Consider the following 16,868-nt stretch of genomic DNA (forward strand, 5'->3'; position numbering starts at 1 on the left):
GAAGCTTCTCCCCTCATTTGAAGTGATTCTATGTTATATAATAACTTAGGTAACTGATTTATTTGGTCTTTTACAGTACTGACCCGTGCCAAGCGTTTTACATTTTTCATGCCGACTCTGCCATGCCTGGTTTCCTTCTGCAAGGCTTTCCCTCCTGTCTTTGATGATGTCATGTCCCTGCTGGTGCAAGTGGGACAGGTGTCTGCTGCTGATGTCACCACCAAGGCCAGAGACATTGACCCTCTCATCGGCCGTTAGTGGATCTTTCTTGTATTTGACGTTTTTGTTTTTTAATTAACTGTGAATTGTAATATATCATTGTTGAGTTATTAATTTCTGTGGCAATTTAATGCAAAAGAACAAGATGATAAAAAAGAAATTGCTGAAATGTTTTGAGTAATTTTATGGAGAGTTGACATTTCAAGCAGCTGTGTCCTGCAGTTTGACATGTTATCCTTAATTTAAAACTATTAAAACAACATTTTTATACATGTATATTTTGAAAACTTAGTAAAATATGTAAAATGTATTTACATAATTTGTTTGCAGATGTCATTTGATTTCATATTTTGTATCTAATACTGCCATTTTTAAGTGTGTCTAAAAATGTTGTATTTTTCTAATGCTATCTTGTTCATTCACTTTTTTTATTCAACATGTTATGTGTCAACTACCCTTATTGCCGCTGTAAAAACGGAGATCTAATCCTCTGTGCTCTTGTCTTTAGGGCTCCAGTATCTGAAAGAGAAGCCACAGGAAATACCGCCATCAGAATCCAAACTCTCTCTGCCCAAGAGATCTGCAGATGAGCTGGGTGGAGCCGACCCTGATGTACAACTGTGCTATCAGATAGAGGCCACCTTCATGGAGATCATCAGCTCGAGCACACAGGCACTGTGAACGCCAAAACAGACAAATAGAAAAATAGGACACGTGTCCCAGTGGTACTATGGACAAGTCTGAATGGATAGGGTTAGGTTTAAATGGGTTTTGAATGTTCCCATATAAATATTAAAGAGAGAGTTCACCCCAAAATTAAAATTGTGTCAACATTTACTCACCCTGTTGTTCCAAAACTGCATGACTTTCTTTATTTGCTGGAGAATGTTAGAGACTGACAGCCTCACTCACCATTCACATTTATTCCATTTTTTTTTTTTTTTTAAAGAAAACATGTAGGTTTGGAACAACATGAGGGTGAGTAAATGATGACATATTTTTTTTTTTTTTTTTTTTTGGGCTATTCCTTTAAGGACTCTGGGTCACAGAAATGTAACAAAACATTACATTGATAGGAAAGGAGTTGGAGATGTTAGTGATGGGGCCAATTCAGTTGAATTCTCCAAGCTAATGCTCCAACAACTCCAAGCCTATACCACAATAGCTCTTTGATGAACTTTGGAATATGTTTACTGTACTTCTATTTAAATGGTCAAAATCTTGGACTACCATTTTTAAAGACAAAGGAAAAATGGACTGAAAAATTTTGTGAGGACGCAGACTGGACTCCATATCCCGTTGCCAGTGAAAACCCCCATGTCTCTATTCTCTGTATTGGACACAAAATGACCATTGATTTCCAGGAAACGTCTTTTGAGTGTAAAGTGAATTGTGCGCATCATTCTCCGGCCAGTCCTTGGCTTAATTCAGGTCACGATGCAGATGTAGTTGACATTTTCGAAACGGAGTGTTTACTCGCTAGTTAAGTGTGTATATTCGAGTGTGCGATGTGTGTCCAGGGCTCTTAGCAGTGAAATTATCGGTCTGTTTTCTAGACCAGCATTTAAGAGTACTTTTCAAGTATAATGTCTCGGCTTATTTTTGAACACCTTGGATTTGTATACACATCAGGCTTATATTTTTAACATTTATATTAAAATAAATTCTCACTTTTGATCAGAAGATAAAATATTTATTCAGTATAGACAAACAAATAATCAAGAAGGGAGCAGGCAATGTAGCTGGTGTAAAATAAACTCATTTTACAGATTTTAGGCTGCCAAAACATAACTACAAGTAACAAAAGTACCAACAACGCATCTAATTATTTTTGTAGTATTTTCTTTCATTGCTAGTATGAGCATTACATTCATCCCATAGTAGTTAAGGGTGAACTTAATACTGATTATTGGAAGAATATACACCTAATTAGCTAAATGATTAGGCTTTACCTTTAGAGTTTACGCTATTACACATGAGCCGTTTAATAGTTTTGAAATCTTTTTAATCACCTGCGAGGAATGTTACATTCATATAACATAACATATAAAGTACATTTCTATGCATAAATACTGTATGTACATAACATATCTTTCAAATCCATATGGGGGCGCCCTTGTCACATGGAAAAGATCACATTCTGGCTGACCTGTAACAGAGCATGCAGTACAGATGGAAATGCTTATGTATTTTCAATTATAAGATCAATGACTGGCATGCAACAAATAACTCCTAACTCACATGCTCCTTTAGTCAGATTTATTGGCAATCAGACCAGGTCATGCAAAGATTTGAAGTTGGCCCACAATACTTGACGTCAAAGAAGATAAATCTGGTAAATACAGAAATGTTCATTTTAGACTCTTCAGCTGGTCTCAACTTTGTGATATTCTAAAAATGACCCGTACTAGCTTTGTTTAAGGTGGTTTGCCTCTTTATTAGGCACGCACAATGGAGATGGAGAATGCAATCAGGATATGTTGCAGGCGGGACTCAAACCTGCATCACCTACATGAGCCTATTTAAAATAATATAAATAAAAATGATCATATACATCTTCTTTTTTTTTTTATGAACCCCAACTCTCTCTCTCTCTAACACACACACACGCACGCACACACACACACTCACACATGCACAAACAGTATACATTGATGAGCCAAAACATTATGACCACTCACAAGTGAAGCGAATAACGTTGATCATCTCCTAACAAGGCCACATGTTAAGGTCTTGGTGGATTAAGTGGTTAGGTTAGGTTCAACTTTATTGTCTCATTAGGGAACATTTTCTCGGTTGCTGTGCCAACATACATGCACAACAACAAAATACAAATAAGGAGGACTTTTATACAATATACATACACACACACACACACACACATACATCCAGTTCACCTGTATAGTTCCTGTAAAGATTTTAGCTGATACAGGCACAAAATATTTTTTGTAGCGATTGCTCTTACACATAGGGACCCTATAAAGACTCCTGATGGTAGAATCTGATATTCATTGTGGAGAACATGGCTTGAATCAGACACCGTTTTCTCTCCCTAAAACCACCTGCTTGTAGACAGATTGAAGGGGTGTGTATTCTTTAACTCCCATGATTTTCATTGCTGTTTTTACTAATCGAGCAAGCTGTGATTTCAACTGAACTGAAAGGTTTCCAAACCACGCTTGTATCCCGCAGCTTACAAGGCTACCCAAGATTGCTTGATGAAATAGAAACATGATCTTTTGATTTACACCAAAAACTTAAAAAGTCTTAAGAATATATAATCTTTGCTGTATATGAGCTTTCCAGGTGAATGCGAATATGATTTCCTTTGTTTTCCTTGCATTTAAAAAGAGTTAATTGGTATCATACCACTTCACAAAAGCCACTAAGTCAGAGTGGTAGTGACATATATCATCTTCTCCATGCAACAGACTTAGGATAATGTAATACAGTATCGTAATGGCGTAAAAAAAATACTTAATAGTGTAGTTGTTTTCCAATTTACTTTTTTACATGGGGATGTGCATGAACACCCTTTAGTGGCTGTCACAATTACATTTCGGGGACAGTGCCTCTCCGCATCTCAGTACGGTGTGTTGCAGAGGTATTCTTCAAAATTATCTCCCAATTGGGGAACCCGAAAAAGATCCTCACTGACCAAGGCACTACTTTCATGTCTCGCACTCTGCGCAAACTTTACGAATTACTGGGGATTCATTGATTCAGACCAGTGTGTACCATCATTGGACAGACAGACTGGTCGAATGAGTTAATAAAACACTTAAGAACATGATTCGTAAGTTTGTTCATGATGATGCTCGGAATTGGGATAAGGGGCTCAAGCCCCTATTATTTACTGTTCGAGAGGTCCCGCAAGCCTCCACGGGAACTTACTGTATGGACGATGGCCACGTGGCATGTGGCAAGGACAATTGGTTAACCTTCACAGATTAAAAACAAAATTCAGTACGTTCTTGACTTGGGAGCAAAACTCCATACACTGGGGCGATTAGCACAGGCTCAAGAACGACAGTCCAGACTGTATAACAAGGGTACTTGGCTATGGGAGTTTACACTGGGAGATAAAGTACTTATATTGCTACCTACATCGAGTTCAATTACTTGCCAAGTGGCAAGGGCCCTTTGTGGTCACACGGCGAGTTAGGGATGTTGACTATGAGGCAGAACAGACAGATAGAGGCAGAGCATGGCAGGTGTACCACCTCAATTTACTAATATATTGGAGAGAGGAGGTACCAGTGGCTTTGGTGACTGTAATTTCTGAGAGCGAGGAGCTTGGCCAGAGGTGAATTTAATACCCCAAAATCAAATCAACCTGGTCTGTTGTGGAGACCACCTCTCACCGTCCCAAATCACGAAGGTGGCCAAATTGCAAAGGGAATATTCTGCCATGTTTTCGTCTCTGCCTGGTCGCATGAATCTTATAGAACACCACATTGAGATGACCCCAAAAGTAGTGGTACACACATGCTCCTACCGGTTACCCGAGCACAAGAAACAAGTGGCTAGTCATGCCCGGTGGTTCTAGTACCTTAGGCAGATGGGTTGGTTAGGTTCTGTGTGGATTTTTGAAAAGTAAATGCAGTGTCTAAATTTGATAAATCCGATGCCTCATATTGACGGACTGCTAGATCGGTTAGGCATGGCTCCGTTTTATTCTACACTGGATTTGACAAAGGGATATTGTCAGATTCCCTTGACTCCCATGGAAAATCTGCATTTTCCACTCTGTTTGGTTTACACCAGTTTGTTACCCTTCCGTTCAGTTTGTTTGGGGCCCCAGCTACATTTCAGCAACTCACGGACAGAGTCCTCTGCCCACACGCTGTGTATCCCACTGCCTATCTGGATGACATCATATAAGGTAATGATTGACACAAGCAGGCAGACCGGATGGCTCCCCAACCAGGGAGTTAGGGGGGAGTCAGGTGATGGGGTATGTGGAGATGGGGGTGTGGTTGAGCGGCAATTTGTGAATGGAGAGCGAGGCCGGGAGATGAGAGTAGTAAGGAGTTACACCTGTGGGCATTTTTACTAACAGCTGTTATGTGTTGTAGTAAGAGGCGACAGAGAGATAAAGTGGAGATGAGGCTCATTGATGTACGAGGGCAACGAAGGCTATCCCGTCTGGTCCAAACCAACAGAAGGTCTACTGTGGCACAAGTCACAAAACACATTGCGTCGCATCATGCTGCATATGTGGCTGCGTAGCTAAAGACCAGTCAAAGTGCCCATCATGACCCCTGTCCTCCATTGAAAGTGCCTACAAATGGGCACACGAGTGTCGGAATTGGACCTTGGAGCAGTGGAAGAAGGTCGCCTGGTCCGATGAGTTCCTTTTTTTTTTTTTTACATCAAATTGTTGGCTGTGTATATGTGCGCCATTTACCTGGGGAAGTGTGGAGGGAATGTTCTGCTGGGAAACCCTGGGTCTGGCCATTCATGTCGACCTCAATTTGACTCATGCCACCTACCTAAATATTGTTGCAGACCAAGTACACCCCTTCATGGCTATAGTATTCCCTGATGGCAGTGGCCTCTTTTAGCAAGATCATGTCCCTGCCACAGTGCACACATTATTCAGACCGACGGTTTGAGGAACATGACGAATAGTTCAAGGTGTTTCCCTGGCCTCCAAATTCCCCAGATCTTAATCCGATTTAGCACCTTTGTGATGTGCTGGACCACAAGTCCGATCCAGGACCTCGCAACTTGCAGGACTTGAAGGATCTTCTGCTAATGTCTTGGTGCCAGATACCACAGGACACCTTCAGGGGTCTTGTAGAGTCCATGCCTCTTCAGGTCAGCGCTGTTTTGGCGGCACGTGGAGGAGCACCAGCATATTAGGTAGGTGGTCATAATGTTTTGCTTATCAGTGTATATTTCATGCTTTAAAAAACTGTTGAGAGAACTCTAAGCTGTTCTTTTTCTCTTGTTTGCTGTGCTGTTTTTGCTTGTATATAAAGGATACATAAAAGTTACTTGCAGCACATCCTTCACTTCTAAGGGCACATCTGCCTACAGGGTGATTGGAGCTGTTTTGTGTGGTACAAAATGAGGCACGTAATATGCATCCGAAGTGTTCTGTTCAATGGTGCAAATGATTCTCTGTGCAGCTCTTTTGCTTCTGTAGATCTCTGACTCTGAGCTTCTATGAACACGGCCTCAGGCTAGCAAAGGAGATATCACAGCTCCATTTTGTTTCTCCTTAAGGCACTGTAGAGTTGTAAGCCTTTTTTCCACAAAAACATCTCAGCTATTTTATCTCTTTCACCTTTCCTTGCACCTCTGTTCTTTTATGAGTTTGTGCGGAAGCCTCGCAGAACATAATGGAAATGTGTATCACCTCCCTTGTTGTATAGATATCACTGTCTCTTTCCAGGGTCATTTCTTGTCATTTACTCATTAGTTTTGCATAGCCAGACGTCTGGAATGTGTAGTGACTAAGTACAGAAAATAAGTGCAGACTATTTCAGCGACACAACTAAGAAAACAGAGATGACTACACAGTTCTGCTCGTGGATGTCTGTAGTTTCCTTGCTACTAAGTGCCTCAAACGAAACTCTAAATATCTGCAAGCATTTGATTGAATAAACTTGCAAACTTGTGCAAATCGAGTGAATATTTCATCCTTGTGCCTTGTAAATACCATTGTGTTTCTAGACAGATTTATAATAAAAACTTATTTGCCCTTTCGGAAGTTGTGATGGTCAGTTTCTCTGTGCCGTCTGAGACTAAATGCTCATTTGACCAGATATTGAGTTATTTTCCTGGGTATCCTCTCTTCTGAGCACCTCAAGTTGGAAGTTTACCGTCTAAATGTTTTCAGATCAGTAAATTGGATTGTCTTTTTGCTGTAAGACACCCAATAACCCAGTAATACTTGCCTTTTAGCAGTGCCCAGCAAAGGTCTGCTGAAATCTAAAAGCATTTATAATGTAATTCAGGCTTTGATTGGATAATTGACATCTGTTTCATGTTTTGCCGCTTGCTGTACAGCATCCATTTGTACAATTTCCTGTGGTGAGTGTCGGCCTTACATCTGGTAATGGCTGACGGGCATGTGTGCTGAATTAAATCAGATGCAGATCTTTACAGTAAGTGTCAAGATTCTTGATTGTGGCCTATCTTTGGATCTACATGCACTTAAACATAGACCCAATATTTCAAACGGAGTTCAATCATCAATGTCAAGAAACTTTGTAAAGCCTAGCAGTGGGAAAGCGCAAGCGCAACTGAGCGAAAGTGTTTTTTATCCAGATAGTTAAATCAAGTCTGTGATCTCAGTGATCAAAAGCCTTTGGTAATATTCAAAACATATCACATCAGAATGCGAAGCTTTGCCGTACGTTTGTGTGGTTTATTTCTCACTGAATCAAAGCAAGCTGTGCTGCAAATCGTGCTCTTAGCGTAGGCTGGCTGAACTGGCAAAAGCTATTTACAGGCGCTTGCAATCAAATCACCATATTTCAGCTCCGGCCCCATGGGCTCCATCTAAATGCAATATGCCTCTGCTTTCATGGCACCCCGGAGCTTTACATCATGTCTTTAGTATTGTTTATGAGATTAGAGATTGCACCACGTAAAAATACTCTTCCCTTTGTTAGCTGTAGGCTCTTGGCTGAGAAGTACCATATGCCGGTTTGCAATTTGCGGTGTGTGCGATCTAATTACCCCCTCTGTTACGGGCAGAGCTGAGCAGTCCTGGTATGTAACCTCTGTGCACTAGAGTTGACGTTGCGGGGGGAATTGGTTGCAAATAAACCTTAGGGGCTCTTCGATGCCTTACCATCTGGAGAGACGAGGGGAGAATATTTTATCCCACACCTGGTGAACGTGTGATTAGCTTCTAGTCTGAAGCATAAATCATTTGCAGCCAGTTGCTTGGGGCCCATGTTGACTTCATAATTCACTCTAGGTGACTACATTAGTAAAGGCAATAAAGCTATTGGATAGATTGTCTGAGGTTAGTACTGTGTTACAGGTGTTTATCCAACAGAAGAGCCTGTTGACCTTAATCTTGTAACAGCGCTGTGAACTATACTTTTAATTAACCTTAAAGGCCTGAATGGTGTATTTGACACACATGTTTTTAGACCATGTCTGTTAGCTTTGGAGTCATCTACATGCTAAATATACTCATTTAAAATGAAGTATTTTTCATCTTGGGAAAATTGTATAAAAATACTGATGACTCATTAACTTTTTGCATTTTGTCCAATCAAATGCCTTCTAGACTGTCCCTCCCTCTCAACACCACCTACTTCTGAATAGCAGTAGCAAGTAGCACTAAAAGCTATTGGCTACTTAGGAAAGCCCTGCTTCGATATGTCCCGTGCCAACTTCCTGTTTCAAAAAGAAAAATGTCAATAGATCTGTTCAGCCGTGACGCTAATTTGTTGGTGAGCCTGGAAGGCTAATTCGCTATGGGGTGTTTTATTCAATACTGCTTCAAAATTCACAACTGATATATAAAGTGTGTAATGTATGTTGTTGAATAAAACAGTGAGTTGGGGTTTACAGAATGGCCCCAATCACTTCCATTGTAAGTGCCTCACTGCTCTGCATAGGCGAATGTTAAGCCAGAGTGAAACTGCAAAGCTACTTGTCAAACAGCCTCTTTTTTTTATATGCTGCACTTTCTCTCTGGGAGATTGAAGTTATAAAAGCGTACATTATAACGCTAAAAGGATTTCCTCGTCCATTGCGAATAGTCAATGGGTGCTTCTCGTTTCTGTGCATCCTCGTTTCTTCTGTCCTCCGTCCTTAGACCGTGACCTGGAAACCAATCAAAGTCTACCATTTTTAAGGACGTATCAATTCTCTAAATGCAACGCAAGGATGGAGGACAGAGGAAGCTTACCGAGGACGCTTGAGCGAGGACGCACTGGAGCATCCTATGCTAAAGTCTTTTTGGTCAAAGCACCTGGCGCATGCATAAATTCACCTCCCGTTTACACCTGGTACAGTAGTTTTAATCCAAGTTCACCTTTACAGTTTAAATAAACTATAATTGTCAAATACTTCTACCAGTGCATTTTGAATTATTTGGAGTTATTAGGAATATATTAATAAAGTTTCAATAACATAACGGCAAGCATGCCGAGGTTCTGCAGCTGTGCAGTGATGGCGCTTTGAAGTGACGCATGAGTGAGCAGGACATTCCATTTTACGAATACTCTTGCTTCAATTCCTCCATCCTCATTTCCTTTTCTTGCACACGAGTATGCACAACTTCAGAAATGAGAAGCAGCCAATGTCGCTCTATACGAAGCACTGCCCACACAAAGGTCACTACCAAACCAAGCAACTTCCTATTGGTCAACAATGTGAATTTATGTGTCAAAGTTCATAAAACTTGAACCCTATGTAAAATTGGCATAGGGAAATTTCTTCTGAACTTGAAGTCCATCAGCTAAAACTTTGGAATCCTTATAGCATGGATTCCCATTTAGATGACTATATTTGGCCTTCAAAATTTTGCCATGCAAAGGTAAATGTGACCAAGCCTTAAGAACATGCTTTACTAGTGGCAAAATCACTAGCCTCTAGTGACTTATTGCTTTATTCAAAAAGTGCGTTCAGCATAAGATACCATCTCTGATGACTCCAAAGCTCACTTATCTATTGTAATCTTTAATTACAAGCACTCTGGCAGTGCTGACATGGCATATTAATTTTCAATGTTTCCCTTTAGAGAATAAATTGCTCCTAACCAGCCATTTAACGCCCTCATTATATACACATTTGACCGCGTTCCGACAGTAGTCAGCTACGTAACACGTCCTCTTAAAGTGCTGAAGAGCCCCTGAGCACCTCTCTCTCTCTCTCTCTACTCTAACAGATGGCTGCAATGCTGGGAGAGTATACATATTAATAGCACAATTACAATGCTCTACATCAAGATTGTGTCATTATCGTTGTGATTGAAAAAGCAATTATGGTTCTTGATTATCATCAGGCACTGTAAATCTCTGTTATTTTGTTGTTGCCTCTGGGCACGATCCCCAATTCACTGTCAAGAAACTGATCTCGCCATTGCAGAGTTTGGGAGACGGGCGCTCTGACTGCCAATTAATTAGCTAGCCTTGCATTTGCATAATCAGCTCCTCAGGGTGGTTTTGAAAAGATGGCTAGACCTGTTCATAGTTGCAGGTTGTTAGTGTAGATCTGAGATCATCTTGGGAATGTGTCTGATAATCCTGATCCAGAGGTCTATGACATCTGGATAAAACTAGCAATCCATTCATCTCAATAGCAGTTTTTTGGATGGCAAAGAAATCCCTGGAAGTATGCTAACCAGCCAAGCCCCCCAGCTATTTATTTATTTAAATGCAATACTGATTTAGAGATGGTTTGTCACCTAAGCACTCTGACTGCTAAGCAAAAACTGGCTGGAATTCCTTGGATTAATTTGTATTCCTACAGCTGTATTCCCATCGAATTAACCAATAAGGCTGAATTTATTCCAAACGATTGCAGTAGGTCCGTTGAGAGGATATACAGTATTATGTACTATTTTGTTTTGCAAAAGTATGATTATTTTAGGGAAGGCATGGGGGGCCCTGGGGGAGTGTACATACCTTCACTTTGTAAAGTCACAGATCCAATCTGTAACGCTATTGTAACCTCAGGTGTGAAATTGCGTACACCCCACAGCTCAGTGGCTTTAGCAGCTCAGCTGTGAAATTATATCTGTTCTACCTCTTGAGAGCATCTGAGAGGTGGGTGTAGTTTGCGTGCGTGCGTGTGTGTGTGTGTTGAAGACATTTAGTGGTCTTTGTGAAAGATTGTGTATGAGAGAACAAAAGATGGGGAAAAAATAAGTGGTAGGCTAGTTAGAGAGTAAATACTGTTTAAAATCCATATGTATTCCTCACTGTGGGTCTTGCAATTGCATTCCACAGTTGAGTAATTCTCAGTCTGCATCCACTGTGTGTATGTCCTTGGAACATTCCAGTCACTGTTGGTGAGGTTAAAAGCCTGTGCTGCCTAAACTGCTTTTTAAAAAGTTGGATAGTGTAAGAACATAAAAAAAGAGTTAAAACACCAAGTGCAGTTGATGTACCTGTAAATAACAAGGGCTGATACAGATACTTCACAATGTATTTCTTGGTCATAAGCGGATGTGTTAGTTGATATTAGCCCATTTTGAGATTTGAATATGCAATGGGAATAATGAAATATGAAATGAGTAGTTTTTCATTTGAGAGACAGAGCGTGTAGGTGAAGGGTGGATGAAGGGCTGATGGTTGGAGAACCTCTGTGGATATTGGCAGCACTTTGTTATGACTGGAGCGTCTTGCAGCTGTTGTCACCTTTATAACCACCTGTGTTTATTGTAGCTTTAGGAGTAATAAAACAATTCAGTTTTTTCACTCCAAGCACATAAACACACAGAATGGGTTCTTTATGATGCTTCTAATCCTTTAGGAAGTACATGAACAGACTGTTTGAACCAGTGTGCGCGTTGTACAATGACTTTTCAGAGTGGGTCGACTTTTAAAGGAATTTTAATGAGTAGACAGTTCATTTTTCTATTGCAACCCAGGTTTTTGGCGTCCCTAGTACAATTATTCCCACATCAACAATTTAATAATTCTAAAATAGTTTTTAGACACAATACTAACAGATTCTAAATATAACAGTATCACTATAATAAAGTGATAAATGGAACATCGAAAGGACTATCATAATATGATACTGATACTGTTGCTATGGTTACTTATTAAGATGACTTGTTTAGCTGCAGATGAGAATATGCAAGCTGACTAACTGGCAACAGCCTTTTCAAACATTTGGAAATAATGTGTATAAATGTTTTCATATATCATTTTCAATGGAATTACACCCTGGTCTTAACAAGAAACAACAGGCATAGCACATCTAAAAGAGAGCGGTCATATGAGAGAAAGAAGGAAAAAAAATTATATTAAATTGTTCAGTTCCATACCCATTTCCTTGAGTCATTTTAATATCAGCTACACTAAGTGGTGTCCATTTTTGCAGAAAACTGGCACACATGAAACATGAAATAGGCCTAATTGCTCCTTGGTTCATTTGAATTGCTAATGAGATGATACCTTTAAATTAATCAAATGAGAGAGAAGAGCAAAGCCTTTTTAACAGCATTTAAATGAGACAGATAGAATGTTATGTGAATAAGTAAAAGCATCATTAGTATAAGATCCTCCGTTCAAATGCTGCTGATGTAGCTGAATAGGCAGCACAGATTTGGTTGGCGATTGGCTTTCAAAGCCTTTTTCAATCATTTCCTAAATTATTTTCTACTTTACAGTAATTTCATTGCAAATCTTCTAGTGCTAAAAACCATTGCCTGACACAAAATATTACTCTGTAGTAATGCACTGTAGATTTTCATCTACTATTACCCAGTACAGACAGGAAATGCCTCTATTAAGGGGAGAGGTGCGGGGGTTGTTTCTTTGAAGGAAGATTGTGCACACTTTTTAAGACCTCCAAATGAAATTCCCAGGTTTTAGAGTGATAAAAAGTCTGTTAATCATCTTCTGAAAATGCAGTGTAATTGCTCTTTTGACACATGCATTGTGTGTGTGTGTGCATGTGTGCACACTTCTGGTGCCCAGAAGTAATTTTCACCTGCCTTTGCATGATTTCCTCTCCTGGTGCGATGTGGAGTAACAGAGTGCAATATCACCTTTTGGAGGTATCAGGATAGGTTTTATTTAACACTCAATATATAACACAACAATTTCATTATTGAGATTTTTATGCCTTAAAAATGAGAATCTGAATTTCTACAGTTGTACATCACTATTATACCAAACAGCAGCACTATTCATGTAGATGTTTACAGTAGTGTCTCAATGATACAAGGCATTATCTAGATGGAGATTTTGAATCCATTGGAAGTGACCCCACTTCCTCCTTCCCCCAGTTTTCCCTCTGCTGACATTATACATTCCTCCACAGTAAGCCTTTGTATTCCTCTCATGTGTGAAACTCCAGGCTGGCAAGATCATTTTCATAAAAAATTTTTGTGTGACCCAAGGATATCCTATCAGTCCATATCTTGTTCAAGCCACTCTTTTTATTTATCGCAGGCTCCATTGAGCTGGCAAAGGAAGCGTGTGTGGTTTGACTTTTTCCCCCTCTAAGCAGTCTGTTTCCTTTGGCAAACATTGCCGTGTGCTTTCACTGTTTATTAAATGCCTCTTGGGTCACTTAAATTTTTCTTGGAGCCCTTTGCATGAAGTTTAACAAGATACCTCTGTTTTAAAAGTTAGCTAGATTTAGTTTCCAGATGCTGCAGGGAGAGACCTCAGGGGCTCCGAGACCTTCCTCAGGCTCTGTTGGTTAAAGTTCACTGTCTTCAATAAGATTGGTGACTCAAAGTGTGAAATATTAACACACCCGGAGCTTAGGATGGCTAATGGATGTTAGTGAAACGGCTTAATAGAGCAATAAAAAATAATCTGTTTGGTTTTCATTGTTAATTTTGTATTTTCGGTTATAAGTATGTTTTTCTTTTTTTGATAGCTTGAATGTAAGACCCATTCAATGCTACATGCAGAGAAATTGCATAATAAATGTCGCCATTTCGAATCGTTCAGTTTGCAGTTACACCAGTTTCATACACTAACCTGCAAACTCATGAACATCAGTTTGTTAATTCTTGAAGAAGTACAAAATCCTTCATAATTTTGGACTACCATCAGCTCGTAGTGTGTGTGATGTCTCTTCCATGCCGCAACCGGCTTCAGTAAATATTATGTCTCCCTCTTGTGGCAAGCCACAGGGCAGCTGCATGTGTCTATCTCTCCCAGACTGCTGCATTTATCCCTCTACTCGGCTGGTTGGCCCAATTGGGGGGCCTGGCATGCGTAGTCCCTGCCTGGCCCCGCCCTCCTCCTAGTCACAAACATATAAGAGATGATACATGTATTACATTTAAAATTTTGTTGCCATTTTTTATTTCTGACCCTGTTATTTACTCACTCTCATGTAATTCCAAACCTAGTGGACAGTGACCACGACTATCAAGTAAGGCTGTCAAAATTTGAATTTTCACTTAAATATTAACATAAATTTGAAATTATATTTGAATTTTAAAGACATCATTTTAGACTACTAAATATCAGTGATCACCATATTTTAAATCATTGTTGTCTGCAAAGTCCACAAGAGGGGGCTACGAATACATAAACCAAACAGCACCATGTTATATTATTTGCAAAGAACATACTTAACAAAAATGCATAACTTTTTCATTTAAAAGTTTTTAGCTAGTTCATGTTCTTAAATCTTAAATAAAAAGTAAAGAGTGTTTATGTTAACAGCACGGTATGCCGATGCCAAATTACTATTGCGGTACTCAATCTTCAAAATAGTGGCGATACCAAGTGTTTTTCATTAATTACTGTTGTATGTACAGTAGTGATAGTGTTATTCAGTTGAACTCTGATGTGAAGCGGCACTTGCTGCTCAGACTCTGACTCACCACTGTAATAGGATCCTTTCAACTTGACACAATGTTTTAAAGGCACTGCTCTGGGGCCATTCAGACCAACTGTGTTCTAGCGCTAAAAACGTTAGACGCAGTACAACACTATAACAGAACACAGACAGGTCAAGACAGGCTTTTAAAAGCTGCATTTCTTTTTATCTTACAAAGCATCTAAAAATGAACTGCTCCTGTGCGAGGCGCTGAAAAAACAGCTGGACATGGTGCAACGGTCAAAGACGTCATTGTAGCACAGGTTTACATATAGGAAAAGAGCGCAGATGGACACCAAAATGGTTTTGTGTGAACGCTTCTTCTGCTGTGAGACGCAATGACTAAAGACATCCACTAATGCAACGCTGGTAACTGGCAGACTTCAAAAATTCAAATTCACAGTTTTTGCATTTAAATGTTCGTTTTTATATTAAATTATACTAATATTCAAATTTCGAGTTTTAATTTAATAACCTTACTGTCATGCTCATAAAAGGAGAATAAAGCCCCTTAAAAGTTTAAAAACTGTAGTACATATAATGATAGCTTTGTGTGAGAAACAGACCAAAATAACACTTGATAAATCTCCTGACCTCCTAATCCTGACAAATCTCATTTGCGCTTGTGTTCGATTTAAACATGGCACGAAATGCCGTTGGTTTTCACAGTTTGTAGCTTTACAACCATGGTCACTGTATGGAAAAGAGCTGCAGAAACATTTTTCAAAAATACTTTTTGTATTACACTGAAAAAATATATATAACAGCATATGGGTTTGGAACAACATGAGGGAGAGTAAATAATTACAGAATTTCCATTTTTTGGTGAACTATTCCTTTAAAAAATTTTAATAATTTTGTTTGACTTGATTTGAGAATAAGCCCAATTGACACATCCAAGATGGCTTACATTCACATGGTCTTGTCTTTTAATTCCAAAACGAAAAAAGCAGTTTTGTCAGTGTAGTGTTGCTTTATAAACAAGCCCAATTATCATGACTGATTGTTCCTGCCTTCCATTCTGTCTCATGAGGATGTGAATATACTAGTCCAGTATTCTTTTGTATCATACCTGACAACGGTGTTCTATTTTAGGGAGAGGGCTTGTGGGACAGATCGACAGTGAATTGCAGTTGTGGGTGTGGTGATAAGCCAGAGATGGAAGTGTGAGTGTGGTAGTGTGTGTGCATTTAATATTGAGCAGAGCTTTGGTTTTTGGTGATTCACATTTGTCATGCATACGCCCCCTACTGGGAAGGGAGAATCATTTCTAGCAATATGGACTTAAATATTTATGTTTCTCACCCAAAACAATCATACCACTATGTATTTAACTACTGGAGCCATATGGATTACTTTTATGTTGATTAATGTGATTTCTTGACCATCAAATTATTGGCACCCATGCACTTATATATAACCCTTCACCCTTGACTTGATATTGACCTACAGAGCGTCTTCTAAAAATCTTTATTTGTTTTCTGCAGAAGAAAATAAAATTCATACACATCTGTGATGGCATGAGAGTGAGTAAATGATGAATTTTCATTTTTGGGTGAACTATCCCTTTAAGATCAACGAAGACACATAATGCTTCTTTGCAAATGTAACAGGGTTGAAAGGGGGAAAGGAGGAGGCGGGAACCGGCTGAACAATCAAATAGTAGGAAATTAAACAAAAAGACACAAAAACATAAACGTACACATGGCAGTTGCATGTGACTCTCTCTCTTTCCCAACCTGCCACATTCTGCTGCACTTATCCCTCTCCTTGGCTGATTAGCCAGATTGGGGGCCGTGCGTGCGTAGTCAAGGTCTAGCCCTCCTCCTCGTCACAGCAAATAATTAGTTTTTTTCTCTTTACCAAACTGGTGTATATCAACACACACTATGAATGCATTTCATAATCTATGCATTTAAAAGTGCAGACTTCAAATACTTCATAATTATGCTGGAAAAACCTATTAATATGAATGTACCCAGAGGACAGAATTGAGTTGTGCTTTCTGTCATTCTATATTTATAAACTAATTTTGCAGGGGTCGAATTCAGCCCTGAGGACACCTGTTTCCACAGCTGTACATCAGAATATAATTGTGGTTAATGGAATAGGGATTCATCATGTGTGTGTGCATGCAAATGTGTATATAT

The 16,868-nt window shown here is 39.4% G+C and overlaps 1 protein-coding gene across 1 annotated transcript in view; it reads left to right on the forward strand.

Moving 5' to 3' along the window:
- Positions 1-2,806, forward strand: part of LOC127636488 (integrator complex subunit 2-like) — a 41,069-nt gene extending 38,263 nt beyond the window's left edge. Inside the window, exons 24-25 of the mRNA XM_052116969.1 lie at positions 77-253; positions 728-2,806. Coding sequence (XP_051972929.1) covers positions 77-253; positions 728-900 — 350 coding nt within the window. The 3' untranslated portion in view covers positions 901-2,806. The remainder of the gene's footprint in view (positions 1-76; positions 254-727) is intronic.
- Positions 2,807-16,868: the final 14,062 nt, after the last annotated feature.

Source organism: Xyrauchen texanus, chromosome 44 (assembly GCF_025860055.1).
Source record: "Xyrauchen texanus isolate HMW12.3.18 chromosome 44, RBS_HiC_50CHRs, whole genome shotgun sequence".
NCBI classification, from domain to species: domain Eukaryota; kingdom Metazoa; phylum Chordata; class Actinopteri; order Cypriniformes; family Catostomidae; genus Xyrauchen; species Xyrauchen texanus.